Consider the following 27,233-nt stretch of genomic DNA (forward strand, 5'->3'; position numbering starts at 1 on the left):
CATTCAAGGGAAGCATGTAATCAGGTGTCAATCCATAAATGATTTGGAAGGCAAATAAACAATTTATATGCTACCCTAGCATTAATTGGAAGCCAATGTAATGAATGAAGCAACAGAGAGGCTTTGTTAAATTGTGAAACATTTCTTCGCTATTTTGTCTTTGCAGCTCGCATAAACTGCATTGCAGTAGTCGAAATGGGACAGCACCAGAGTTTGAACTAAGTTTCTGAATAATTTTTTTAAAGAAAAGGGGTCTGATTCTTTTCACCTGCCATAAAGCTTTAAAGACTTTCATTACCACTGCTGATGCTTAAGGCTCAAAAGAAAGGTGTTGATCAAGTATTATACCCAGGATTTTTATATTCCGTTCTAATGGATATTTGCATTTGTGTATGGTGAATTCTTCAGTAAGGTAGGAATGAAACAGGTCTGTTAAGACGAGAAAGTTAGGTTTTTCCCTGTTTAATTTTAGTTTGAATGCTGATGCCCGTGATTCCATTAGGTCCAATCCTGTTCAGAATTTCATTGATGATATTATTAAGTGATAAGTAAATGGTCACATCATCAGCATAAAAAAAAGTGTTAAAGCCACTTGCTTCTAGATTCTTTCCCGGTGGTGCCACAATGATGTTAAACAGGATAGGAGACAGAGGAGAACCTTGTAATCTGTAACAACTGTTAAATGTAAGCCACATAGAACCAAAACTTGTTTTTGGATAATTGTGGGATACAAGTATGTATGTATGAATGAATGAATGAATCAAACATATAAACGGCGAGTGACCGACTCACTCGCAAATGCGCAGTAGAGACTTCCCTCTCTGTCCCGCCCCCGCGTCAATACGTGATGACGAGGGCGGGACAGAGAGGGAAACTGCGCCGCCGAGGTTGATACCGCTCCCCCCCCCACCCGAGGTCGCCGCTACCGTTACCCCCCCCCCCCACACATACCCGGCCCGGGCCCTCTCTCCGCTACTAAACTTACACATCCATTCGCTGGAACGCAGCACGCACATCAGCTGAGCTGCCGTCGGCCCTTCCTTCCCTGCCTGTGTCCCGCCCTCGCTGACGTTACTTCACAGGAGGGCGGGACACAGGCAGAGAAGGAAGGGCCAACGGCAGCTCAGCTGATGTGCGTGCTGCGTTCCGGCGAATGGATGTGTAAGTTTAGTAGCGGAGAGAGAGAGGGCCCGGGCCGGGTGGAGGGATGGCGGCGTCGACTCCGGGGGGGGGGGGGGGGGGGGGGGGGGAGGGGAATGGTAGCGGTGGCGACCTCACGGGGAGGGAGGGAGGGGGAAGAAAGGAAACCCCCAATACCAGCCCATTTTTACGGGCTCAACGGCTAGTGAATAAATAAATAAATAAATAAATAAATAAATACAGAAGACCGTGGCAAGGAGATGGAAACTGCAAACTGAAGAAGCCCTTGAGCCATTGAAGCTCTTTTCTACCAATTCCCATGTTGTCTAGAACGCTTAGTTGAACATCATGGTCTACCGTATCAAATGTGCTAGATTTTCTACCTTTAAAAAACTATTTGGTCCTGTTTTCCCAACCTTGTAGAATTCATTGCCATTAACTCCGAGGTGTAAATGTAATTATTTTAGATTTAGAAAATTATTGAAAGCTTTAACTTGATTTTACATGTAGATCCTGAGTGGTATAGAATGAGTAGAAGTAAATTGATTTTTTACTCGTTCCAAAAGTACAAAAAGACTAGGGGGCACTCGAGGAAATTACATGGAAATTTTAAAACAAAAATGGAGGAAATATTTTTTCACTCAACAAATAGTTAAGCTCTGGAACTCTTTGCCGGAGGATGTGGTAACAGCGGTTAGCGTATCTGGGTTTAAAAAAGGTTTGGACAAATTCCTGGAGGAAAAGTCCATAGCCTGCTATTGAGACAGACATGGGAAGCACCTGCTTGCCCTGGGATATCGTAGTATGGAGTGTTGCCACGATTTGGGTTTCTGCCAGGTACTTGTGACCTGGCTTGGCCGTTGTTTGGAAAACAGAATGCTAGATGGACCATTGGTCTGACCCAGTATGGCTACTCTTATGTTCTAAATAATCTCATATTCCCACCGTATTATAGATGTTTATGTTAATATAAACCATACAGAGCTTATGTTTAAATAAAGTTAAAATTAATATAATCTTCCCCATCCCAAGTATTTTCAGAGAATCCTAAATCTCTCACAAAAAAAACTATACACAATTTCATACCTGCTCCTGGTAATGAAATTCATTAGCCTCAATCTTTTGAATTTCCTCAAATAATCTGTAAAAATAAGACATATGCATTTGTTATAATACATTTAGAAAAGATAATCCTAAGAAAGATAAAAAGTTTAAATGACCATTACCTTTCTTGCGGCCCCATTTGCTGTAACATCTTCAAATACTGGAACACGATGTGCGTAACCTTAAAAATAAGACAAGGTACTTTGCTTAATTTATGTCACAGTCTTAAGCATTCCTCATCAGTAAGGGGGGGGGGGGTGGGGAAAGACTTAACTCCCATGGTTCCTATCTGACAAAGTGGATATCACAAAGAGAAGGAGGAATTCACACCGAGAAACATGACGGGTACCTCACAGAAGTGCTCATAGCCTTCATCAGTCAATGTGATGGAAACACAAAAGATAGAGTATGTTGTGTTCTGTTCAAAGCCTATCTCGCTGTTGCCCCCAAATAACGCTAGAGCCCAAAACCTATTGGAAAAAAAAAATCACAAGGTAATACTTAATTTTTAAATCTTGCAGAAAGTAGGCTACTGAAACACTACTACTAAACAAACATTTATATAGTACTTTTAGGTATACACAACTCACATAACGGTTCCTGCTTCATAGTGCTTCAACAGATGAGATAATGTATGAGTTCCAGGCCAGGGAGAGAGAAGATTTAAGAGGGTAATTTTATAAGGAGGCACCTTGATATAGGTGCTAAGAATGCACATAAACGGTGGTATTTTGGTTACACATGCATGTAAATGAGCTCTTTTTCCCAGGCGCAATTTGTATGCATATAAAATTGATGGCACGTACTCTGCCAATGGGCATACGCATAGGTGGAGCTTGGGAGGAATGAATAATTATGTTATAGATTATAAAATCTTATTTATGTGTTCTTTAGAAATCTAGGAGTCGCATTTATAAGAGTTCTAGAAAGGCTGGAGAGTTGGAGTCAGAGTCATAGAGTCAGAAGCAATTTTGGGTGGAGTTGGGAGTCAGTAAAAATGTACCCTCTACTTTCAAAATAAAAAAAAAATTACATTATAACATATGGTACTTTTATTTTATAGCTCTATATGATTTTTGTTCAGGTACTTTGTTTAAACTTCAAGAAAATATATTTTGTGGTCTAATCAGTCCTAATTTTGTATATAAAGCAAAATCCTATGTTTCTGTAATCAAATTTCTCTTAGATTTACCATATATTGTAGGAGTTAGAGTTGAAGGTTTGGTGTACCGACTCCACAGCACTGAGTTCTAGAGCTGGTGTAAATGTCTGAGCCTGTAATGCTGACACAGATTATGCTACATATGCTGGTATTTTATAAGGAAAGGCACCTATTTTTCTTTATAAAATAACATCTAAGTATACGTCTACTTTGAAGCTTAAAGCAGGCATTTTATACTATCAAAATCTATGCATCTACACATATAAACAGCACTGCAAAACTCAGTATTTACATGTGTAAATGCAGAACAAAACAAAAAGGCACACAACTGCTTACAAAACAGTAGATAAAAAACAACAAAGCAGTGGAATCAAATGCATTTATTGGAACAATACCCGACGTGGCCACGTTTTGCCCTCAGGCTGCGTCAGGGGTACAAACTATAAAAACAAAACAAGTATAAAAACATGTATAACCATACATATTAACAATGTCATAAGCATGATTTCAACTAATAAAAGGCAATTATTTAAAAAAAGATTCAACATATATAAAACAATCCTTTAAAAGTTCTAAAAAACATGTATAGACATATATGATATCATCTGTAAAATATTTATAATTATCATTAAAATCATACATCACATAAAATTTTATCAGAACATCTACAATTACTCATATCACATTTATAACTCTCAATAAAAAATGTTAAGATCATACAATTAGAATCAAAACAATTCAATGAAGAGGGGAAGAAATTTCTTCCCCTCTTCATTGAATTGTTTTGATTCTAATTGTATGATGTTCTGATAAAATTTTATGTGATGTATGATTTTAATGATAATTATAAATATTAGTTGAAATCATGCTTATGACATTGTTAATATGTATGGTTATACATGTTTTTATACTTGTGTTTTGTTTTTATAGTTTGTACCCCTGACGCAGCCTGAGGGCAAAACGTGGCCACGTCGGGTATTGTTCCAATAAATGCATTTGATTCCACTGCTTTGTTGTTTTTTTATCATGTGTAAATGCAGTACAACTGTTCTAAAATTACCTCCATAGTTACATGAATCACAACCTGTCAGGATGTGTGCTGTGTTTACTTATCACTTTTGATGCCCTTTAAGGTTCCAGAGTTCTATGTTGCTTCATACTGTGCCTGAGACCAGGAGAGTGGAGAGTTTATGCTGCTGTCACTGATGTGTTGATAAGTGAAATATACTACTACTACTATAAATCACTTCTATAGCGCTATCAGTCATACGCAGCGCTTTACAACTGAACAAAAGACAGTCCCTGCTCAAAAGAGCTTACAATCTAAATCAGGACAAACAGAAAGGACTAAAAGGATAAGGGAAGGACAGACAGAAGGACACATAAGGATAAGATAAAAGTTACAAGTCAGGAGTCGAAAGCAGCATCAAACAGGTAGGCCTTTAGCCCGGATTTGAAGGCAGCCAGGGATGGAGCTAGACGTAATGGCTCAGGAAGCCTATTCCAGGCATAAGGTGCGGCGAGATAGAAGGAGCGGAGTCTAGAGTTAGCGATGGAGGAAAAGGGTGCAATTAGGAGAGATTTGCCTAGTGAAGGGAGTTCCTGGGAAGGAGTGTAGGGACAGATGAGGATGGAGAGGTAGTGAGGGGCTGCAGAGTGAATGCACTTATAGGTCAATAAGAGGAGATTGAACTGTATTCAGAAACGGATAGAGAGCCAGTGAAGTGATTTCAGGAGAGGGCTGATATGGGCATAACGACTTTGGCGAAACATCCTAGTTTTTCCTCAACACCCACTGTTGGTGGAGGTTTATTGGATGGTCTGGGAACGTTGTGTGTGAATAATTACATTCTATATGATTTACATTCAAAAATATATGTTAGAATGGCATTAAACTATAATGGTAGTTTTAGTAAGTGGCTGAAACTGGAATATAATCAGCAGTGGCCAATCAAGAGAGACCTCAGTTGCTAGCTGGAGCTGGGTTTTGATTTCCACTTCAGGAGCTAACGCCTTATGTTTCTTGTTGCCTTCCCTTTGGCTGTGGTTGGAGCTCCCATTGCGCTGCTTGATGTCTTTATTTATCTCAAAGATTTATAGTCCGCTTTAAATCAAAGTGGGTAACAGTAAAATCATACACAATATAAAAAAAACCCACCAACAGTAACACACAAATAAAAATTTTATACTGTCAATACATCATTAACTTATAGACTTGTAGAAAGAGCTGCTAAGACATATCAATCCCTAACCATCCATATATGCTTTTACAAAATAAAAAGTCTTCAACAATTTTTTATATTTCTGAAAATCTGCACAAAGTCTTAAATAGTCTGGCAAACAATTCCACAAACAAGCCCCAGCTATAGAAAACTCATGATTTTTTTTTGTTTCAAATAAATGATTATGGTTGGAGCTTGCTAGGTGCTGCTGTATTTCACTAGACATTATGCGCATCTATTGTTTGCTACATCTATATATCTAATTTTGTAAAGTTCCAGGCTGCACTTGCTGTTAATACTGGTGATGCCACCGGAACTTGCTTGGCTTTTTCTCTACCTCCACCTGTTGGTCGGGGAACATAGCCCAGTTGTTCGGACTCGTCTATCCAGACAGTAAAGCAAAGATATTTACCCGTCACTGGTGTTCTCCGAGGACAGCAGACCAATTATTCTCACATTGGGCGACGTCATCTGACGGAGCCTGGTGCGGATGCTGACTAATGAGTACAATAGAAGATTCTAATAGCGTCCCACTGTGCATGTACTGGTGCCTTCCCGCTTGACGCGCGAATGTGGGTCCTCCAGTCAGGTAAAAAAAAAAAGCAAATAGCCTATAACTAAATTCAATTCCTAGGGAAGGTGGGAGGGTACGTGAGAATAATCCTGTCCTCGGAGTACACCAGCTACAGGTGCTATGCCGTCAAAAAAGAGCTTGGAGAGGTTTAGATACAGACTAAACAGGAACAAGGCAAGGCATACAGGCAAGAAACAAAGCAAGGCAGAAGTGCTACCATCAGCACCAAAAGGGTAAAGCAGGGAAGCTCAAACAAAGCAAGGCAGAAGTGCTCCTAACAGCACACCAACTAACCTTGACCCTTGGCGTTGCAAAGGCCCAGCTGAAAGGGCCAGGTGCATAATAAAGGCAATTACAAGTGAGGTCACAGGTAAGGGTGTTGCTTAGTTCCAAACAACCCAAACAAGTTTGGCAAGCAGGAAGATCCAAACTGGACTAGAATGACTTCTGAAACATGCTTGGGGAACAGCAAGAAAACAGTCTATAGCAGCCACAGGGTCCGGCAACCATCCATGCTTTTGAATGTATTCTGTAATTTTGTTCTTTATAATAGTCTCTACCACCGACGTCAGACTCACCGGTCTATAATTTCCCGGATCACCTCTGGAACCTTTTTTAAAAATCGGTGTTACATTGGTCACCCTCCAATCTTCCAGTACCATGCTTGATTTTAATGATAATTTACATATTACTAATAGGTCTGCAAGTTCATTTTTCAATTATATAAGTACTCTGGGATGAATACCATCCGGTCCAGGTGATTTTCGATTCCGAGTTCTAGCAACTCTGAGTTTCTTAAGAGGGAACAGCATTTCATTATTAAACTTTCAACATTGCTGGATTATATGTTAGAAAATGCATAACACCATAAAAGAACAGTGAAAATGTAAGCATCACTACGTAACCAAAAAAAAAAAAAAAATTACAGATATAGGGCTTGATATTCAAAACTATTTTTAAAACTCTTGGCCATTTAAGTCACCTGTCTAGGACTAACCAGGCATTTTCAGCAGCACCTTAACTGGCTAAGATAACCATATAAACAGGACCGCATAAAACGCACTTGCCTTTACGCAGTTCTTCATAGCCGGTTAAGTGCTGAATATCTCACTTAACTGGCTATGTCTTCGCCAGCTCCATGTACCCAGAAATTCAATGCCAGAGCACAGACATGGTCCGGCATTAAACTTCCAGATATGTTGTTACTGGCGGGCAGCAAAATGCTGATCGCTGCTAGCTGAATTATCGGGTCCCTCGTTGTTTATCTTGATATTATACCACATATCAGAAAAATATTCATGTTGCTTAAGTTGGACATATCAGACAGGAGCATAGCACACTCACTTTTTCCTGAGGATGGAAAGGATGCTACCTTGACCTTCATGTCCTATCAGCCAAGAGATGTAATGAAGTGGCTTCGCCCTAATAATTCAGAGGGAAAGAAATGGCAAAGAAATCAAGGATTCAATTTATTATGTTTACAAATTTTAACTTCAACAATAGATCTGTGTATCTTCTATACAATTTTGAAAAATGGAAGGAAAGAGACTTTCTGAATGTGCTCCACAGTTTCAGTTGATTATCTATCTAGAAATTCAGTGAATTATGATCAGAATTTGTGGTTAGGGCTGTATGTCAAAGCAATGGTTCTCAAATTCAATCTTCAAAAACTAGTCACACTTGCACGTGTGCTCTAACAACTACATTACTTTGCATATTTAAATTACCCTGAAAACATGAGTTGCAGGCACTTGGGGACTGGATTTGGGAACCACTGTGTTACAGGATGCATTTTACACCAGATGAGAAAGGAAGACATTGCCCCCACTATACTGTTAGACAATAGCAGAACTCTACAATGTTCAGAGTCTCCAAGTTATATGGAGGGGCATAATCGAAAGGGACAACCAAGTCTGGTTGAGGGCGTCCTCGCAAAACATCCCAATAGAGGGGCTTGGAAACCCGTATTATCGAAACAAGATGGACGTCCATCTTTCGTTTCGATCATATGGTCGGGGACGCTCAAACCTTGAAATTTTGGTCGTCCTTAGAGATGGTCGTTCCTAGACTTGGTCGTTTCTGATTTTCGGCGATAATGGAAACCAAGGACGCCCATCTCAGAAACGACCAAATGCAAGCCCTTTGGTCGTGGAAGGTGCCAGCATTTCTAGTGCACTGGTCCTCCTGGACACCAACCGGGCACCCTAGGGGGCACTGCAGTGGACTTCATAAAATGCTCCCAGGAACATAGCTCCCTTACCTTGTGTGTTGAGCCCTCCCAACCCCCCCCCCCAAAACCCACTACCCCCAACTATACACCACTGCCATAGCCCTTACAGGTGAAAGGGGGCGCCTAGATGTGGGTACAGTGGGTTTCTATTGGGTTTTGGAGGGCTCGCTGTTTCCTCCACAAACGTAACAGGTAGGGAGGGGGATGGGCCTGGGTCCGCCTGCCTGGAGCTGAGTATGACACCTGAGGCTGGCAAAAACTATTTTTAAATATGTTTTTTTGAGGATGGGAGGGGGTTAGTGACCACTGGGGGAGTAAGGGGAGGTCAACTGGTCATTTTGGCCACCTTTTTGTGCCTTGGTCATAAGAAAAACAGGACCAGGTAAAGTCGCCCAAGTGCTCGTCAGGGACGCCCTTTTTTTTCCATTATGGGTCAAGGACGTCCATATGTTAGGCATGCCCAAGTCCCACCTTCGCTACACTTCCGATACACCCCCTTGAACTTTGGCCGTCCCTGTGACGGAAAGCAGTTGGGGGACGTCCAAAATCAGCTTTCCATTATACCGATTTGAACGACCCTGTGAGAAGGACGTCCATCTTCCGATTTGTGTCAAAAACGGTAGATGACGGTAGAAAAAGACCTGCACGGTCCATCCAGTCTGCCCAACAAGATAAACTCATATGTGCTACTTTTTGTGTATACCTTACCTTGATTTGTATCTGTCTTTTTCAGGGCACAAACCGTAGAAGTCTGCCCAGCACTAGCCCCGCCTCCCAACCACCGGCTCTGCCACCCAATTTTGGCTAAGCTCCTGAGGATCCGTTCCTTTTGAACAGGATTCCTTTATGTTTATCCCACGCATGTTTGAATTCCGTTACCGTTTTCATCTCCACCACCTCCCGAGGGCATTCCAAGCATCCACTACTCTCTCCGTGAAAAAATACTTCCTGACATTTTTCTTGAGTCTGCCCCCCTTCAATCTCATTTCATGTTCTCTAGTTCCACCACCTTTCCATCTCCAGAAAAGATTCGTTTGCGGATTAATACCTTTCAAATATTTGAACGTCTGTATCATATCACCCCTGTTTCTCCTTTCCTCCAGGGTATACATGTTCAGGTCAGCAAGTCTCTCCTCATACGTCTTGTAACGCAAATCCCATACCATCCTTATAGCTTTTCTTTGCACCGCTTCAATTCTTTTTACATCCTTAGCAAGATACGGCCTCCAAAACTGAACACAATACTCCAGGTGGGGCCTCACCAACAAAATACAGGGGCATCAACACCCCCTTTCTTCTGCTGGTCACACCTCTCTCTATACAGCCTAACAACCTTCTAGCTACGGCCACCGCCTGGTCACACTGTTGCTTCGCCTTCAGATCCTCAGATACTATCACCCCAAGATCCCTCTCCCCGTCCGTACCTATCAGACTCTCACCGCCTAACACATACATCTCCTGTGGATTTCTACTCCCTAAGTGCATCACTTTGCATTTCCTCGCATTGAATTTTAATTGCCAAACCTTAGACCATTCTTCTAGCTTCCTCAGATCCTTTTTCATGTTTTCCACTCCCTCCCGGGTGTCCACTCTGTTACGGATCTTAGTATTATCCGCAAATAGGCAAACTTTACCTTCTAACCCTTTGGCAATGTCACTCACAAATATATTGAACAGAATCGGCCCCAGCACCGATCCTTGAGGCACTCCACTACTTACCTTTCCCTCCTCTGAGCGAATTCCATTAACCACCACCCTCTGGCGTCTGTCCATCAACCAGTTCCTTATCCACCGCTTCGGGTCCTATCTTCAGCCCGTCCAGTTTATTTAAGAGCCTCCTGTGGGGAACCGTGTCAAAAGCTTTGCTGAAATCTAAGTAGATTACGTCTATAGCTCGTCCCTGATTCAATTCTCCGGTCACCCAATCAAAGAATTCAATGAGATTCGTTTGGTACGATTTCCCTTTGGTAAAACCATGTTGTCTCGGATCTTGCAACTTATTGGGCTTCCAGGAAATTCACTATCCAGCATCGCTTCCATTACTTTTCCAATAACCGAAGTGAGGCTTACCGGCCTGTAGTTTCCAGCTTCTTCCCTATCACCACTTTTGTGAAGAGGGACCACATCTGCCGTTCTCCAATCCCTCGGAACCTCTCCCATCTTCAAGGATTTATTAAACAAATCTTTAAGAGGACCCGCCAGAACCTCTCTGAGCTCCCTCAATATTCTGGGGTGGATCCCGTCCGGTCCCATGGCTTTGTCCACCTTTAGCTTTCCAAGTTGTTGATACACACTCTCTTCCGTGAACGGTGCTATATCCACTCCATTCTCATTTGTACTTTTGCCAGTCAATCGTGGTCCTTCTCCAGGATTTTCTTCTGTGAAAATAGAACAAAAGTATCTATTTAGCAAATTTGCTTTTTCTTCACCATTATCTACATAGCGGTTTGCAGTATCTTTTAGTCTCACAATTCCCTTTTTAGTCATTCTCCTTTCACTAATAAACCTGAAGAAATTTTTGTCACCCCTCCTTACATTTCTAGCCATTTGTTCTTCCGCTTGCACTTTCGCCAGACGTATCTCTCTCTTGGCTTCTTTCAGTTTCATCCGGTATTCCTTCCCGTGTTCCTCTTCTTGAGTGTTTCTGTATTTCTGGAACGCCAACTCTTTAGCCTTTATTTTCTCTGCCACTTGCTTGGAGAACCATATCAGTTTCCTTTTTCTCTTGCTTTTATTTACTTTCCTTACGTAAAGGTTTGTGGCCCTATTTATAGCTTCTTTCAGCCTGGACCACTGTCCTTCCACTTCTCGTACGTCCTCCCAGCCCATCAGCTTCTTCCTTAGGTATTCCCCCATTTTGCTAAAGTCAGCATGCTTGAAATCCAGGACTTTAAGTTTTGAGTGGCCGCCCTCCACTTCAGCGGTCATATCAAACCAAACAGTTTGATGGTCACTGCTGCCCAGGTGGGCACCCACTCGGACATGACACGCTATCCCCATTTGTGAGCACCAGATCCAGCGTCGCTCCCTCCCTCGTGGGCTCCGTCACCATTTGTCTGAGCAGAGCACTTTGGAAAGCATCCACGATCTCTCTACTTTTTTCCAATTACGCAGACGGAACCTTCCAATCTACATCCGGCAGAGTGAAATCTCCCAGCAACAGCACCTCTCTCTTGTTTCCCAACTTCTGAATATCTGCGATCAGGTCTTTATCTAATTCTTCCAATTGTATTGGAGGTCTGTAGACAACACCCACGTGGACAGAGGTTCTATCATCTCTTTTTAAGGTGATCCATATCGCTTCTTTCTTTCCCCAGGTCCCTCTCATTTCGGTCACTGTGATATCATTACTCACATATAGAGCAACTCCTTCACCTTTACGACTTTCTCTATCCTTCCTAAATAGATTATAGCCTGGTATGTTTGCATCCCATTCATGGGAACCATTGAGCCACGTCTCCGTGATTGCAACAACGTCCAAGTCTGCCTCCAACATCAGGGCTTGAAGCTCATGAACTTTATTGGTTAGACTGCGAGCATTTGTGGCCATCGCTTTCCATCTACATTTCCTGGTATGTGCTTCAACATTTGTGATTTGGGGGTGTCTTTTCTCTTTGGGTACCTTCATATCCTTTTGTTCCAACTTCATTGCTTTCTCTTCTGCCTCAGTTCTATTTTCACGATCATCACTGTGCTGTAATGGAGCAAAAGAATTCTGTAGGGGCAACACTTGTGAGGGCAGATGCTTTTGTGTCACATAACGAAGTCTGCCGGAGCCTACCGTGAACCATCTATTCTTAGGTGGTTTTATTCTTTGAGGCAGTGGTGAGAAGTTGGTATGATTTTGTGCTTAAGTCCCCAGATGATTGGACTTAAAATTAAAGCACCACAATTGTTACAGAGAATAAAAGTCATCCTGATTGGTTGAAATAGGTATGAACAGGTGTACTATGTTGGGGTGAACAGTTTATAAGATTGCCTGTGTATGACTGAGTAAAGTTAATGAGTTTTGGCTTGTCTATAAATGAGTGGAAAACCCTGGGGTGGGTAGGATGTGGGGAGGGTGGGTGGGACTATAAGTCCCAGTGAGTCAGCTAAGTGCTGTATCAATGAGAGTTCTCTAGGTATGACCAGAATGGTAGAGTCTGATCAAGGAATTTTCAGTTCAAGATTAAACTTTCAAATTCCCCTGGAATATAACTTTCCTTTTGTAAATAGCTCTAAATATTCCCAATAAATTATAGCAGTTTCCTCAATGTAAAATGCAACTTTATAACCAGAGTGCAGTTTAAAAAGCCTATCCTCTATCAGAGCTAAGCAGGAAAGGAAAGAGTGTTCACAGGACAAATTAAGCAATAACTTAAATAAGCATTAAACTAATGAAAATATCAGGTATCTAAACCTCTAGCCAAAAAGTTGAGAAGTTAGAATAAAATAATCAGAATTTACTTAGCAGTAATTTGGTTCCGGTCTAGCACATGGAACGCTACAAGCAAGTGGTCTCTGTCCCTCTAGCCAGAGCCCAACCCACCTCCTGCTGTTTTGCTTGCTAATTTTTTCCTTACAATGTTGCACAGCCGATGAACTTTTATTATAGTTTATATATTTGTTATTTTACAGCTGCATTGTTTCTGACATATAGTTTTTATAAAGTGTGTGGTTTACTCCTTTTTCAATCATCCATGTATGTTTAACAGGTTAGCTTCAATACTGGGGGACCAAGAGGGGAGGGAGATTTTGGGGATAAGAGAGTAGGTACTTGGTGGATTATTTCTCTGGTTTTGTATTCTGGACTATGCAGATTTTTTCATTAATTATTTTTTTAATTTGTGTTAACTCTATGTAAAATGTTTTCAAAAATTAAAGTTCACAAAATAATTATTATGCTGGACACTGCATATGGGGGGGGGGGGGGGGGGCTATTACTGAAGTGTGGTAATACTTTGCAGTCAAAACAACAAAAAACAAAAAAGAGAGGTGTCCCCCTAACCACAAATCACACAAGCTATAAAAAGAAGAGAAGTAGGGGGTGGACCAAATGTGTATCCAAACAGCAGGTTTATTCTCACATAAAAAAAAATCAATCAAAAGACTCCGATGCAACAAATACACGATACCTTCTTGTGTTTTCACTGAATGCTGTATTATTGGATTCTCAAGCTCATTTATTTGTTATTATCATCAGTGGCTAAGATAATTGACAATGACTCCTGAGGCAGGTGCGGGCGCCGAAACGCAGGACTGCATCGATGTCTTTTGATTGATTTTCTTTTTATGTGAGAATAAATCTGCTGTTTGGATACACATTTGGTCTACCCCCTACTTATCTTCTTTTTATACAAGACTAGTAAAAAAGGCCCGTTTCTGACACAAATGAAACGGGCGCTAGCAAGGTTTTCCTCGGAGTGTGTATGTTTGGGAGAGTGTATGTGAGAGTGACTGTGTGAGAGACAGAGTGAAAGTGTGAGTGTGTGTGTGTGAGAAAGAGAGTGAGTCTGGGTGTGAGTGTGTTTGTGAGAGAGTGTGTGTGTGAGAATGAGAGTGTGTGCAAGTGTGTATGTGAGACACAGTGTGAGAGAGAGTGTGTGTGTGAGACACAGATTCTCTGTGAGAGTGAGTGTATGAGACCAAGCGAGTGTGTGAGTGACTGTGTGGCACATAGAGAGTGAATGTGATACAGTGCGAGACAGAGTGTGTGAGAGTGTGAGTCAGAAAGACATTGTATATGAGAGAGAGTGTGAGCCCTGCCCTCCCAATCCATGCCCATCTGTCCCCTGCCCCCTCCATTCATCCTTTTCCAGCAATTCCCCTCTCTCCCTGAGCCCTGCCCTCCCAATCCATGCCCATCCATGCTCCTCTGTCACCTGCCCCCTCCATTCATCCCTATCCAGCAATTCCCCTCTCTCCCTGAGCCCTGACCTGCAATCCATATCCATCCATGCCCATCTGTCCCCTCCATTCATCCCTATCCAGCAATTCCCCTCTCTCCCTGAGCCCTGCCCTCCCAATCCATGCTCCTGTCACCTGCCCCCTCCATTCATCCCTATCCAGCAATTCCCTTCTCTCCCTGAGCCCTGTCCTGCAATCCATATCCATCCATGCCCATCTGTCCCCTCCATTCATCCCTATCCAGCAATTCCCCTTTCTCCCTGAGCCCTGCCCTCCCAATCCATGCCCATCCATGCTCCTCTGTCCCCTGCCCCCTCCATTCATCCCTTTCCAGCAATTCCCCTCTCTCCGAGCCCTGCCCTCCCAATCCATGCCCATCCATGCTCCTCTGTCCCCTGCCCCCTCCATTCATCCCTTTCCAGCAATTCCCCTCTCTCCCTGAGCCTTGCCCTCCCAATCCATGCCCATCCATGCTCCTCTGTCCCCTGCCCCCTCCATTCATCCCTTTCCAGCAATTCCCCTCTCTCCCTGAGCCCTGCCCTCCCAATCCATGCCCATCCATGCTCTTCTGTCCCCTGCCCCCTCCATTCATCCTTTTCCAGCAATTCCCCTCTCTCCCTTCCATGACCCCCCCTCGCATCCATGCTCCTCTCTCTCCCATGTCCCAGCCTGGCCCGCCCTCTTCTCCCCCCCCTTTGCATCCATGCCCCCCCCTTCGCATCCATGCTGTCGTTTCTCCCCTGCCCTTCCGCTTCCATTGTTCAACTTTACTGCCCACCCTCTTCTCTCCCCCCAACATCCCTTTTTTTTTTTTTCTTTTTAAATTTACCTCCGTGGCGGTTCCGGCAGCGCAGCGTCAGGGAAGGAGGCGGCGCTCCCGACGTCTAGCCTTCCCTTCGCTGTGTTCCGCCTTCTTCTGACGTCATCCTTGACATCAGAAGAAGGCGGAACACAGCGAAGGGAAGGCTAGAGATTTCGGGAGCGCCGCCTCCTTCCCTGACGCTGCGCTGCCGGAACCGCGTGCGTGGGTGCGATCCGTTGTTTTTTTTTTTTTTCCCGCCCTCGACGTCATGACGTTTGACGCGAGGGCGGGGCAGAGACGGCTGGCTGGCTTCACACCATGAATCCACGAACCCTACAGCCAGGGAGTGTTTGAGTGACTTCAGAACGTTGTCTTCAGACTGTTCACGGTGCGTTTTATTATATTAGAAGATTTTGCAGTCATCATGTGTTAATTTCCCAAATTAATGTGCAGTATAACTGCAAAACCTGTGTTAATGAAGGGGGTGCTCCTAGCAGTTTTCCATTCCATTAATGCAGAAAAAATTGAGTTATTGGACATTAACTGCATGTTGCAGTTAACCACACTTACTGAGGTGGCACTGCACCATGATAGCTACTGTTAATTGGAGGTAGTTACTGCATGTTAAATGTAAGATGTAGTTCCCGCCATTCTATTTTTGTTCTTAACATAGCAGGTATGGCACTAATGCAGCTTAGTAAATAGGCCTCATAGTGAAGAACGAGGAAAGATTTTACACTGGCATGCTTGAAAAGCATTAGCCACTAGAACTGTACAGCACTAGTGTGATTCTAAATTCAAGCTCTACACATTACAGCAACACACGTCATACATTATGCTAAAGTAAGGGGGTGTCCAATGTGTGGCCTGTGATTTTTATTTTATTATTACATTTGTACCCCGCTCTTTCCCACTTATGGCAGGCTCAATGCGGCAGGCAATGGAGGGTTAAGTGACTTGCCCAGAGTCACAAGGAGCTGCCTGTGCCGGGAATTGAACTCAGTTCCTTAGTTCCCCAGGACCAAAGTCCACCACCCTAACCACTAGGCCACTCCTAGGCCATGCAAATGCGACCTGTAATCTCAGAATGCAAAACCATTTTACCTAGTTAACTAGCACACACCCTTTCGAAGAACTGCAGAGCTAGTTGGTGGGACATCTCTGTCAGATGAGACTCAAGTATAAATCACTCTATAGTTTGCTATAATATTCATGCAGCCACAACCAATCAATCATGTGACCCACTACTGAAATAACTTCAAAGCCGCTTATGCTAAGGGAAGTAACTTTTCACCTTACCTGTAGAACTGCTCCTGAGAAGGTAGGGCCCAGCTGATGGTCAAGGCATGAACCTTCTTAACAGGAACAACTAAACAAAGACATCTGTTATTTACTACTGTTTGTACAATTCTGCTTTTCTTTTTTTGAGTTTGCATTAACTAACTTTGCAGATAAAAGATTGAGATGGGGGGAAAAAAAACCCCAAGGGTGTCACAATTAATTTACCTAACAAAACAACATGCAATATCCTAATTCACCACGCAATACTCATCCTGGGCTTACATGCAACTCTAAAAGAATTTTTTAAGAAATGAACTGGGTTAAGGAGTCTCTTACCTCTGTAGAGCTTGTTAAATCTCGGTGTATCAAAAGGCTGAGTCAGATGACTGAAATTTGGTTTGAGTAAACCACTTTAATAAGAGAAAGAGAAACAGAAAACAATGTGTTGTTCACAGCTAAAACATGTTCTATGAAAATCATCCTTAAATCCCAGAAACAATTTTCTCCAAATTCAAGATCTTATTTATAAATAAGGTGTCAACATTATTTTACAACTAATGCCAACACCCTGACCGTGGGTCCCATAGGTATCCCTATCCAGACAAGACAAGCCTACTGAAGGTAAACTTTTTGCAGATGCATAGTTGGGTTTAAGGCCAAATATACTGTGTTGGTGTTAAAAAGGAATGCAGAATGTACCCAAGGTGCCAACTCACCTTAAGGCTACATGAAGACATACCTCTAAAACCTATTAGACCCTCTGACAACCATTGCTGCTCTTGGTCAGCCAAACAACTGCAGTTTAAGCGTGAAGCAGTCTGATCTCTGCCTCTAGAAGATCTCAGATGGCCAGATACTCATGAGAGACTCTAGTTTGGGCTGAACAATCACGGTCCACGAGGGCCACAAACCAGTCATGGTTTTTAAAATTTCCACAATGAATATGCATGAGATCTATTTTGCATACAATGGAAGAAGTGCATGCATATCAATCGTATGCATATTCATTGTGGAAATCTTGAAAACCTGACTGGGCTGTAGCGGGGATCGATGTTGCTCACCCCTGCTCTAGTTCAATTCCCTAACCGAGATATCCTGCAACTGTGCACAGTGCTAAGAAACAGACTATTGCGATCATCCTGCAAGCACAAAATCTTCACCGAAGGCATTTCTCGGCTGTCCTCTAGAGTAAGGCCAATGAGAAACTCAAGAAAACCTCAAATCAACATGTGTGCCTCTAATGCACAGGACTGTGGGAAGAGGTTAGCCTGTTAATAGGGATTTTATATATTGGAAGTGCAGACAAAAACAAAAAAAAGGCAAAGATCTGCCACAGAAATAGCAAATCAAAAGAAAAAAAAAATAGAACAGGAGGGTAACAGAAGAAGTGGTTTATTACAAGTTACCCGACGTGGCCACGTTTCGACCTCAGGCTGCGTCAGGGGTAAAAAAAAACTAATAGGGGTAAAAAGCAAAGTGAACCCCTAAAAGTAGTCATACAACCACCTTACATAAGTGATCCCAAGCTTACTCAGCAAACTTCACAATGCTATGTTGACTGGAAGTTTGCTGAGTAAGCTTGGGAAGCACTTATGTAAGGTGGTTGTATGACTACTTTTAGGGGTTCACTTTGCTTTTTACCCCTATATGTTTTTTTTACCCCTGACGCAGCCTGAGGGCGAAACGTGGCCACGTCGGGTAACTTGTAATAAACCACTTCTTCTGTTACCCTCCTGTTCTATTTTTTTTGTCTATATTGGAAGTGCACCTATCTCATTTTAGATTACAAAGGCAGAAGCAGGATTTTTCCCCCAACTAAAGTAGGTTGGCATCTGGCCACTGAGCCAAGGCTTATAGTCACATCTATATTTAACAGCACAGTCAGAAGCAACACACTGGCACTTTTTATTAAAAACACAAGTTACATATAGTGAAAACTTTGGCAGTGTAAAAATCAGTAAATGAAGGAGGGCCTCTATCATTGTTTCATTTTGCTTAATCACCTCAGGCAGCAGAGTTTTAGGAGAGACAGATGTGCCTCCGAAGCACCCCTGCAATGGTAGCCTCACTTTATTCTTGGGTCAACCTCTCCCTTCTCTTTGGGCTCCTCTCAATACAGCATCTCTTGTCTCCCTCCCCTCTGTTGCTGCCACTCCCTGTGACTTATGGCTGTGGAAATAAAAACACACAAAAAGCAACAGGGCCTTTGAGCCCGTGAGCACACCAATGGTCCTACTCACTTCTCAGAAACAGGAAGTCTGCACTGGAGGGGGTGGTTGTCAGGGTCTCTGGTAAAACGCCCAGGCTCAAAGACCCCATTTGCCTTGTTTTATTAATACAGCCATAGATCCTAGAGAGTGGTAGCATTAGGAGCAGCGGATATGAAAGAGAGAGAAAAAAAGAAAATAGATGGGCATAAGGAGAGAAAAATAGATGCTGGATGGAGGGGGAGATAAGAGCCCTGTTTACTAAGGCCACATGCAAGGAATTTTCTCAATATTGGGGGTCCTCAAGCACCCACAGAGCCAGCTCCTATACCTGGTGGTATAGGAATGGATCCTCAGGAGCTTAGTCAAGATCGGGAGGCGGGGCTGGTGGTAGGGATGCGGGGATAGTGCTGGGAAGACTTATACGGTCTGTGCCAGAGCCGGTGGTGGGAAGCGGGACTGGTGGTTGGGAGGCGGGGATAGTGCTGGGCAGATTTATACGGTCTGTGCCAGAGCCGGTGGTTGGGAGGTGGGGATAGTGCTGGGCAGACTTATACGGTCTGTGCCCTGAAGAGCACAGGTACAAATCAAAGTAGGGTATACACAAAAAGTAGCACATATGAGTTATCTTGTTGGGCAGACTGGATGGACCGTGCAGATCTTTTTCTGCCGTCATCTACTATGTTACTATGAGGCATATTTTCAAAGCACTTTGGGAGGCTAAGTTCCATAGGTTTCTATGGAACTTTGGGAGGCTAAGTGCTTTGAAAATATGCCTCAATGTATAAATTCTGGAAATTAGTACTGCAGAAGCATAGTAAATTTGTTCAATAGGTCCCGAGTGACTTTAGAAGGGTTTTGTATAACATGCTTGATCCTAAAGAGGGCTTGTGTGCTGCTACTGAGATGACACTAGAATTTTTATTTATTTATTGGCAAGTTCTATCAGCAAAATGTCCTAGTTCTGTTCTGTACCCACGGCTGGAGAGAGGCAACGGGGCAATTTCTGTGGATGCAAAATTAAGTGTTTATAGAAAATGAATTTACATTTAACATCATGATGGTCAGGGTTCAGTATCTTTAATAATAGACTCCCAGGCAACATAATTAAACTGCTCCTATATATGGGAAGTATAACCAGAGATGCAATTTTTTTTTAAAGATTATATATAGAGCTTCTGACTTTAGGTTTTAACCAACACTGACAAAATACCCCCAATGCAAAGAAATTAAAACAGGTGTTTAATGGATAAACACTGTAAACACCCCGTGTCCCTTGGTACTTTGTAACTCTTCCCCTGGCTTGTACCCCTTTTCTGTCACTTAGGAGTTATAAGTGCAAACATACATATTTGATTCTATCAGAAAAGGATACCAAGCACTAAAACTTGTAGTGTGAAAACACTGATAAAATATTAACACTTTTGTTCCTTCAAAAGATTCTCTTATTAGCGGGAAAATAAACTCCTACATTTACAATTTATAAACACTTAAGGATACTACCTCTAATTATATAGCCAGCAGACTGCCTTGAGACACATTTACCTATTTATAAGCCTTCTACTTGTGCAGCACCACAAAAAGATAGATATCTGATGCACTTAATTTTATCCATGCATTTTCAGTGGTGCCACTTAGACAGCACTGCAGATAATCTGCTTAAGGTTAAAAGGATAAGATGCCTACTTTAACTTTCTGGATCCAGCACACCACTGCAAATTGCTTCCAATAGGTTATTTATCTGTTCTAAAGATACTTTTTGTACCAGATTACGTATATGATTATTTTTATGTTGTCTAAAATTGTATTGGGTACTTCTTTGGTGGACTACAAAAGTGATCCCAGAATGGTCCGATAGCATATTGGCAGTACTGAGTTTGTTTCTTAAGCGTAGCAGGGACTGCAGAGTCCCACCTATTGCATCTCAGTGGCACCTAGTGGTCTGGCTTAAAGGTGCATGTGGGCCGAGCATCAGACTGAGCTAAACACTGGAACAGCTATCACTGCTGTAGTTGAGAAAGACTGATGAGGTAAAATACAACAAAAAAAACAAACTTAACCGTTGTTTGGTTTCTATATTCTGAAATGCCAAAACACTTTTAAAAAGCAGGAAAATCCTACATTGCAAAAAGAAATTGATCCAGCTGAGATGGAAGCCCCCAAAAGAGAGAAATGCCATGATCAAAAAACATACAGAGCAGTTCCTACTTTGTTTTTCAATAACAATATATGTTGTTGACTCTGCTTTGCAGCATTTGACCTACTGCAACAAAATGATGTTCTAGGCTTTCAGAGCGTCTTTTACTAAGGCGCTCTCACGTTTTTGGCATGCGCTAAAATTGTGGGTGCACTAAACGTTAGAGACGCAGATGCATTCCTATGGGCATCTCTAACGTTTAGCGCGCCCACCAAAAACGTTAGTACGCCCTCAGAGAGACTGACAGGTCTAGGTTTCAGGAAATACATAATTATTCATGACATCCACACAAAATGGTTTTAGCTTAGGTGACTTATATAAACCAGTGCCCCCCCTCAGGAACCCTCTCTAAATCTGTAGGAAAACTCTTAGCGGAACAGTTGCTACAAAGCAACAAGGCACTTTCACTTTTCTTTTCGTCCGTTAGGATACAGAAAGTGAAAGTGCCTTGTTGCTTTGTAGCCCTTACTATATGAGACGTGGGGTAAGGAATAATATTTTGTAGAAGAATATTTTCCAGTTATTCCCCGAGTGTTCTACGTCATCACTGTGACCCCTGAAGCAGGTGCTAGTCACCGAAACACGGCCTGTGTCGGGTCTTTTTGTCAAGGCTTATTCATTAAAGAGCTGTGTTCCATTTTTAAAGGCCTGTAGTGCTGTTTTTTTGTTTGGACAAATTTAACTTTGCCATGCATGGATTTCTTACAGCACATACCTACAGCTGAACCATCTCCTCACAAATCTTTCCAACAAAACCTTCTAAATTTAAACACTAGGCAAAAATGTCCAGCTGACACGAGACTGATGTTATTTGTGATACTACAGCCATCCACACAGGTGGAGTTCTTACAAGCTCACAGGGAAGCTTCCGAACATGGTGCACAGTGAACGGAAAGGGAAGAACTCTTCCAAGGTTTTGATTCCACAGACGAGCTTGCCAGTAAGCACAGTGCATACACAATACCCAAAGAATTATAAAACCTAATAATATTCCACATGACAGAGAAATGTTTAAATTAGTTATATGTAAAAATCTTACTTATTTGGAATCTGTGAGAAAATTTCTCTCACCCATTCTTCTAACGTATCCAGAGATTCTGCAACAAAAGGGATAAAATAAACCAGAGGTGACCAACAAGTGAGCATGAAGTCTCATTTTGTTGCTGCGCTGCCCCCCCCCCCCCCCCCCACCCAAAAAAAAAAAAAAATTCTGATTGGCTGTGTAACTACAATGTAACCCTCTCTACAAAGTGCATCAAGGTCTGCAGAAATGAAGATTCAGAGCATGACGGCTGAATGGTCTCTCAGTGTCACAGGAAGGCTGGAAGATTTCACCCTCTGCTCTCCCTAAAACTATTATACAACAGAAAAATCTGCAGAGGAGAAATTGTAGTGGCAGTCTTAGGTTCTCAGAGACAGCACTTGGGAAGACAGAAAGCCATTTCAATTGCTATCATGGTCCCCACCTAAGATCCACATGCATACCTGACAAACCTGGCGTTTAGAAAAAAAGGCACCTAACGATCAAGGAAATCTATCAGGTCTGTTCTACAAAGCAGGAAAAAAAGAAATCCATCTGCCTTTAATGCACACTTGCCACAATTCCACTTAAGAGTTATTCTGTAAATACAAGCATATCTGATATAGGTGCATTTTACAGGTAGGCATGCATAGAGTCGGGTTGGGACTCACACTTAGGCGTACATGCTTATTTGATGACCTAATGTATGTTACAATCCAATTTATTACTCAGGAACCTTAATGCATTACCATAATGTATTCTTGCCATATCTGACAATCTAATGTATGTTACAATCCAATCTATTACTCAGAAATCTTCATGCATTACCATAATGTATTCTTCCTTATCATGTATATATGCACATGATACATATTTATACCATGATCTGTTCCATGTATGTTACCATATATGTATGCACCTTAATGCAATATCACCTGTAATTCCATCACCCGGAAATGGCAACCGCCGTTACAGCAAATGTAAGCCACATTGAGCCTGCAAATAGGTGGGAAAATGTGGGATACAAATGCTACAAATAAATAAATAAATAAATAAATAAATAAATAAATAAATAAAATGTCAGCTCTGTGGCTGTTTAAGTGCTCACACCTAACTTATAGGCACATGTTTTGCAGCTACGCTAGTACTCTGTAAAGGAAAGCAGGCATCTCTGTGCCTTTATAAAATAGGCTGCTATCAAGTGTTCCCTCTAAGCTGAGCAGGAGTCCTCCACCTACAGCCCTGCCAGCGGGTGGTGCTGTTTCATTATGGAAGTTTCTCGCAACAAAGGTGCACTCTTTGTTTTCAGGTATAAATACTGTCTTGAGCTCTGAAGTGTGTATTGATTACTTCTTGTTCTATTAGACTGCACATCCACAGACTCCCGACGCAGGCAGAAATGCCGAAACATGGCACTGTGTCGCTTCTTAGTGGTGCACTTGCTACAATAAACTCCTTGCATTGAACTCAAGTTTCCTGGTTTCTTGTTGATGGAAGAACCATCATACACCCTATTCCTTTGTGTTTTCCTATGACTGTCCATAGTGGTGGCTTTGTTCCTCCACCTTTGTGTGGTTCTTTTATATGGCTGTTTCATTATCACATTTTCAATAGTGAGGGGCAGGCAAGCTCTGCAGAACTCCAGCGAACCTGCCTGTCCCTAGTGATTGAAGCCCCACCCTCTCCACTGGTGGTTTAGAGGGAACAGTGCTATCAAGGCACCTGGTTATAGAATTACCTCCTCTCTTAGGTGGTTTGCACTGTTTTTCCATATGTAAATGCCCTACATGCATAAACTGCCATTTAAAATTTGCAAATTACATGTTTTGATCCGCAACACACAGTTTGGAAAGGGCCATGATGTGGGCATGGTTTGGGAAGGCCAGCAAATTATGCATGTATTTCTGATTTTATGATGGCAATACATACATACTTCTAAAAGTCTGAACTACTAAGTAACATTTATAAAGCGCTACCAGGGTTACGCAGCGCTGTACAATTTAACACAGAGGACAGTCCCTGCTCGAAGGAGCTTACAATCTAAAGGACAAAAAAGTGCAGTCAATCAAATTGGGGCAGTCTAGATTTCCTGAATAGATGTATAATGGTTAGGTGCCGAAAGCGACATTGAAGAGGTGGGCTTTGAGCAAGGATTTGAAGATGGGCAGTGAGGGGGCTTGGCGTATGGGCTCAGGGAGTTTATTCACAACTTCTACAAGTTAGGCATAAGCATCAGCTTACAGCTCCGGGCACCAGTGATTGAAGGGGTAATTATGCTTATCTCTCTGTTGTTAAAAATGACCTCAATATTCTTTAAAAGAAAATCAGTTTGCTCCTTAATTGGCTCTTGCTTGATGTCTAGTTTCATGAAACCTGTCACTAACATACACAGAATGACAGATGCCATTCTTTCAGAATGTTTCTTTGTAAAACAGCTAGCTCCAGCTGAGAATGCCACTGAATACACTTACACTTCTAGCAAGCTTAATAGGTATTTTACAAAAGGCTTCACGGGATGTCCCAATGCAAAAATCAGGATTTAAACCAAGATCTTATAAACAATAGCTGTTTACCTTTGGACTGAACTGCTAAAGTCATGTAGTGTGCGGAGTAGTGAGTCTTCCAGAAATCCCTCAGCCTGGTGTACACATCAATCTTCTTTTTCTTAGGCTCATGCTTAAGGCTCTGTGCATTACCTAGAAATTAATGGTTAACAAAATAGAGATTATGGAAAGCATCAGGACATGATTAAATTTTCGGTGGGCTCTAGGCAGAACAAGCTGGTTGGTCCTACCTCTATCTCAATATCAACATATTTCAAATTCACCCAAACAGATCTTGTGTGGGTCTGACTGCAGAGGAGGAAGCAGTAGGTAAGAAGTGGTGCTTGATGACTCTTGCTGCCACAGGTGGTGGGGGAGAACAGACACCTTTATAGACAGTGGGTGTTTTGGTCCCCACCCACCCATCCCCTCCCGCCAAACCACATACACATTTTCACTCACTTATCAGGTCAAAAATTTGCCTTGGAAATCATTGCATTAGAACATCTGACAGTGCCCTTCCTAAATGTTTAGGACCTAGGCACATGCCTAATTTGGCTACTACTACTACTTAACAATTCTAGAGCGCTACTGGGGTTACGCAGCGCTGTACAGATTAACAAAATAAGGACAGTCCCTGCTCCAAGGAGCTTACAATCTAATGGGCGAAATGTCAAGTAGGGGCAGTCCAGATTTCCTGAATAGAGGTATGATGGTTAGGTGCCGAAGGCGACATTGAAGAGGTGGGCTTTTAGCAAGGCTTTGAAGATGGGCAGGGAGGGGACCTGGCGTATGGTTTATTCCAGGCATGGGGTGAGGCAAGGCAGAAAGGGCGGAGCCTGGAGTTGGCGGTGGTGGAGAAGGGTACCGACAGGAGGGATTTGTCTTGAGAACGGAGGTTACGGGTAGGAATGTAAGGCGAGATTAGGGTAGATAGGTAGGAGGGGCTGTAGATCGAGTACATTTGTAGGTTAAAAGGAGAAGCTTAAACTGTATGCTAGGCCTTAATCCTCCCTGGAAAGAATTCAAACTATACAATACTCAAAAAGTCAACCCATAATGCTAATGCTCTATGGGATATCCTAATATACAGTATGTGGAAGGGACACATCTTTAGGAAGTAAGCCTCCGTTCTATGCTGCTGAAGGGTCACACGAACAAGACCATGATGATTAGCCAAGGAAGGACTGAAGCAGGTCCAGGAAACTGCCAGCCTCACATCCCACTGGTCATTGGTCCTAGGCAGGCTCATTCATGAAAAAACTTAATCAGGCATATCCTCAAGTCTTTTGCTCCTGTGAAAGTCAGAGTGGTGCAAGCTATAGCTTAGCAGAGTTTAAAAAGGGAGTTGGACGGTTTCCTAAAGGACAAGTCCATAAGCCACTACTAAATCGGACTTGGGGAAAAATCCACAATTCCAGGAATAACATGTATAAGAATGTTTGTACGTTTGGGAACCTCGCCAGGTGCCCTTGGCCTGGATTGGCCGCTGTCGTGGACAGGATGCTGGGCTCGATGGTCCCTTGGTCTTTTCCCAGTGTGGCATTATGTACAACTTACCAACTGAAAGAAAGATAAACTCAAACAAGTAGAATATTACATTCATCTTTTACAAAGATGTTATGTTTGTGTGTGTAAAAAGTATTGATTATGGAAATCAAATGGTGATATATTCAGTAAGGGTAGACAAGCAGGACTTCAGGTACACAAGTGGATGACATCATTGCTTGCAGCTGGGATGGAACAGCTCTCCTTGAGCTCAGAATGTAGTGCAGAGTTGTGAGAATGCACTGCCCTTCCCACCAGGGCTGTGAAGCCAGTACACCAAAGCTTCGACTCCTCTATTTTTCTACTGTCCATCTCCAACACCAGCTCCGACTGATATTAAGCTTTAAATATTTTGTTCTGGTAAAAATGTTAAACTCACAATTAAAGGCGGGGCACAGCCAGCAGTCTACTGGGTGGGCACAGGGATAGACTGAGGGAGGGAGCACTCGTTTCTTCTCCTCCCCCCCCCCCCCCCACATTAAATATCATACCTTTGCTGGGGGGGGATGCCGAAGCCCCACCAGTTGAAGAAATTCTCTACCAAAGTGGCCCCCCTTCCTCCTTGTGCTGCCTCAGGAGTGAGGAAGTCAACGGGGTGCCTCCAGCCACTGATGCTGGCACTTCCCGAACTGAGCGTGCTTGGGTTGTTCAAGCATCGGTGGCTGGAGGCACCCAGCTGACTTCCTCACTCCTGAGGCAGTATGGCACTACGGAGAGAAGGGGTGACTCAGGCAACAGAATTCTTCAGCTGGCAGGGCTTGAGCTGCCCCACCAGCCATTGAACAGATACTGCAGCTTTAGAGGGGGCCTGAGCCCAAAGGAGAAGGCCCAGGTCTCCAAGGCCCCTCCCTTTCCCTGTGGCTATGCCACTGATTAAAGGCCCAACATCTTCCTTTCTCCCTTCCTCTCCTCTACCCCCAGGGGCATTCTCTTTCTCTCTCTCTCTTCCCTCAATAAGCCATCATTAAAATGGCTTGGGGAAAATGCACTGCTTATTTCTAGGATAAGCAGTATAAAATGTGTTGTACTGTTTTGGGATCTTGCCAGGTACTTGTGACCTGGATTGGCCACTGTTGGAAACAGAACGATGGGCTTGATGGACTTTCGGTCTGTCCCAGTATGGCAATACTTAGGTACCTTATGTAGCTCCCTACAGGTTTGTTCCACTCGAGAAGACAACACCTTCGCCTCTATTCAGTTTTTTTTTTTTTTGCTTTCAATTGTACCTGAGAAAACTTGAAGGGGGGCAGACTCAAGAAAAATGTCAGGAAGTATTTTTTCACGGAGTGAGTGGTGGATACTTGGAATGCCCT

The 27,233-nt window shown here is 42.8% G+C and overlaps 1 protein-coding gene across 1 annotated transcript in view; it reads right to left on the reverse strand.

Annotated features, from left to right (window-relative positions):
- The window catches only part of NRDC (nardilysin convertase), a 137,145-nt gene that overhangs the window by 91,169 nt on the left and 18,743 nt on the right, over positions 1-27,233 (reverse strand). The window contains exons 7-14 of the mRNA XM_030205933.1: positions 24,403-24,525; positions 21,848-21,905; positions 16,741-16,814; positions 16,423-16,492; positions 7,547-7,624; positions 2,594-2,714; positions 2,367-2,425; positions 2,227-2,281 (exon numbers count right to left, since the gene is read on the reverse strand). Coding sequence (XP_030061793.1) covers positions 2,227-2,281; positions 2,367-2,425; positions 2,594-2,714; positions 7,547-7,624; positions 16,423-16,492; positions 16,741-16,814; positions 21,848-21,905; positions 24,403-24,525 — 638 coding nt within the window. The remainder of the gene's footprint in view (positions 1-2,226; positions 2,282-2,366; positions 2,426-2,593; positions 2,715-7,546; positions 7,625-16,422; positions 16,493-16,740; positions 16,815-21,847; positions 21,906-24,402; positions 24,526-27,233) is intronic.

Source organism: Microcaecilia unicolor, chromosome 6, assembly GCF_901765095.1.
Source record: "Microcaecilia unicolor chromosome 6, aMicUni1.1, whole genome shotgun sequence".
NCBI classification, from domain to species: Eukaryota; Metazoa; Chordata; class Amphibia; order Gymnophiona; family Siphonopidae; genus Microcaecilia; species Microcaecilia unicolor.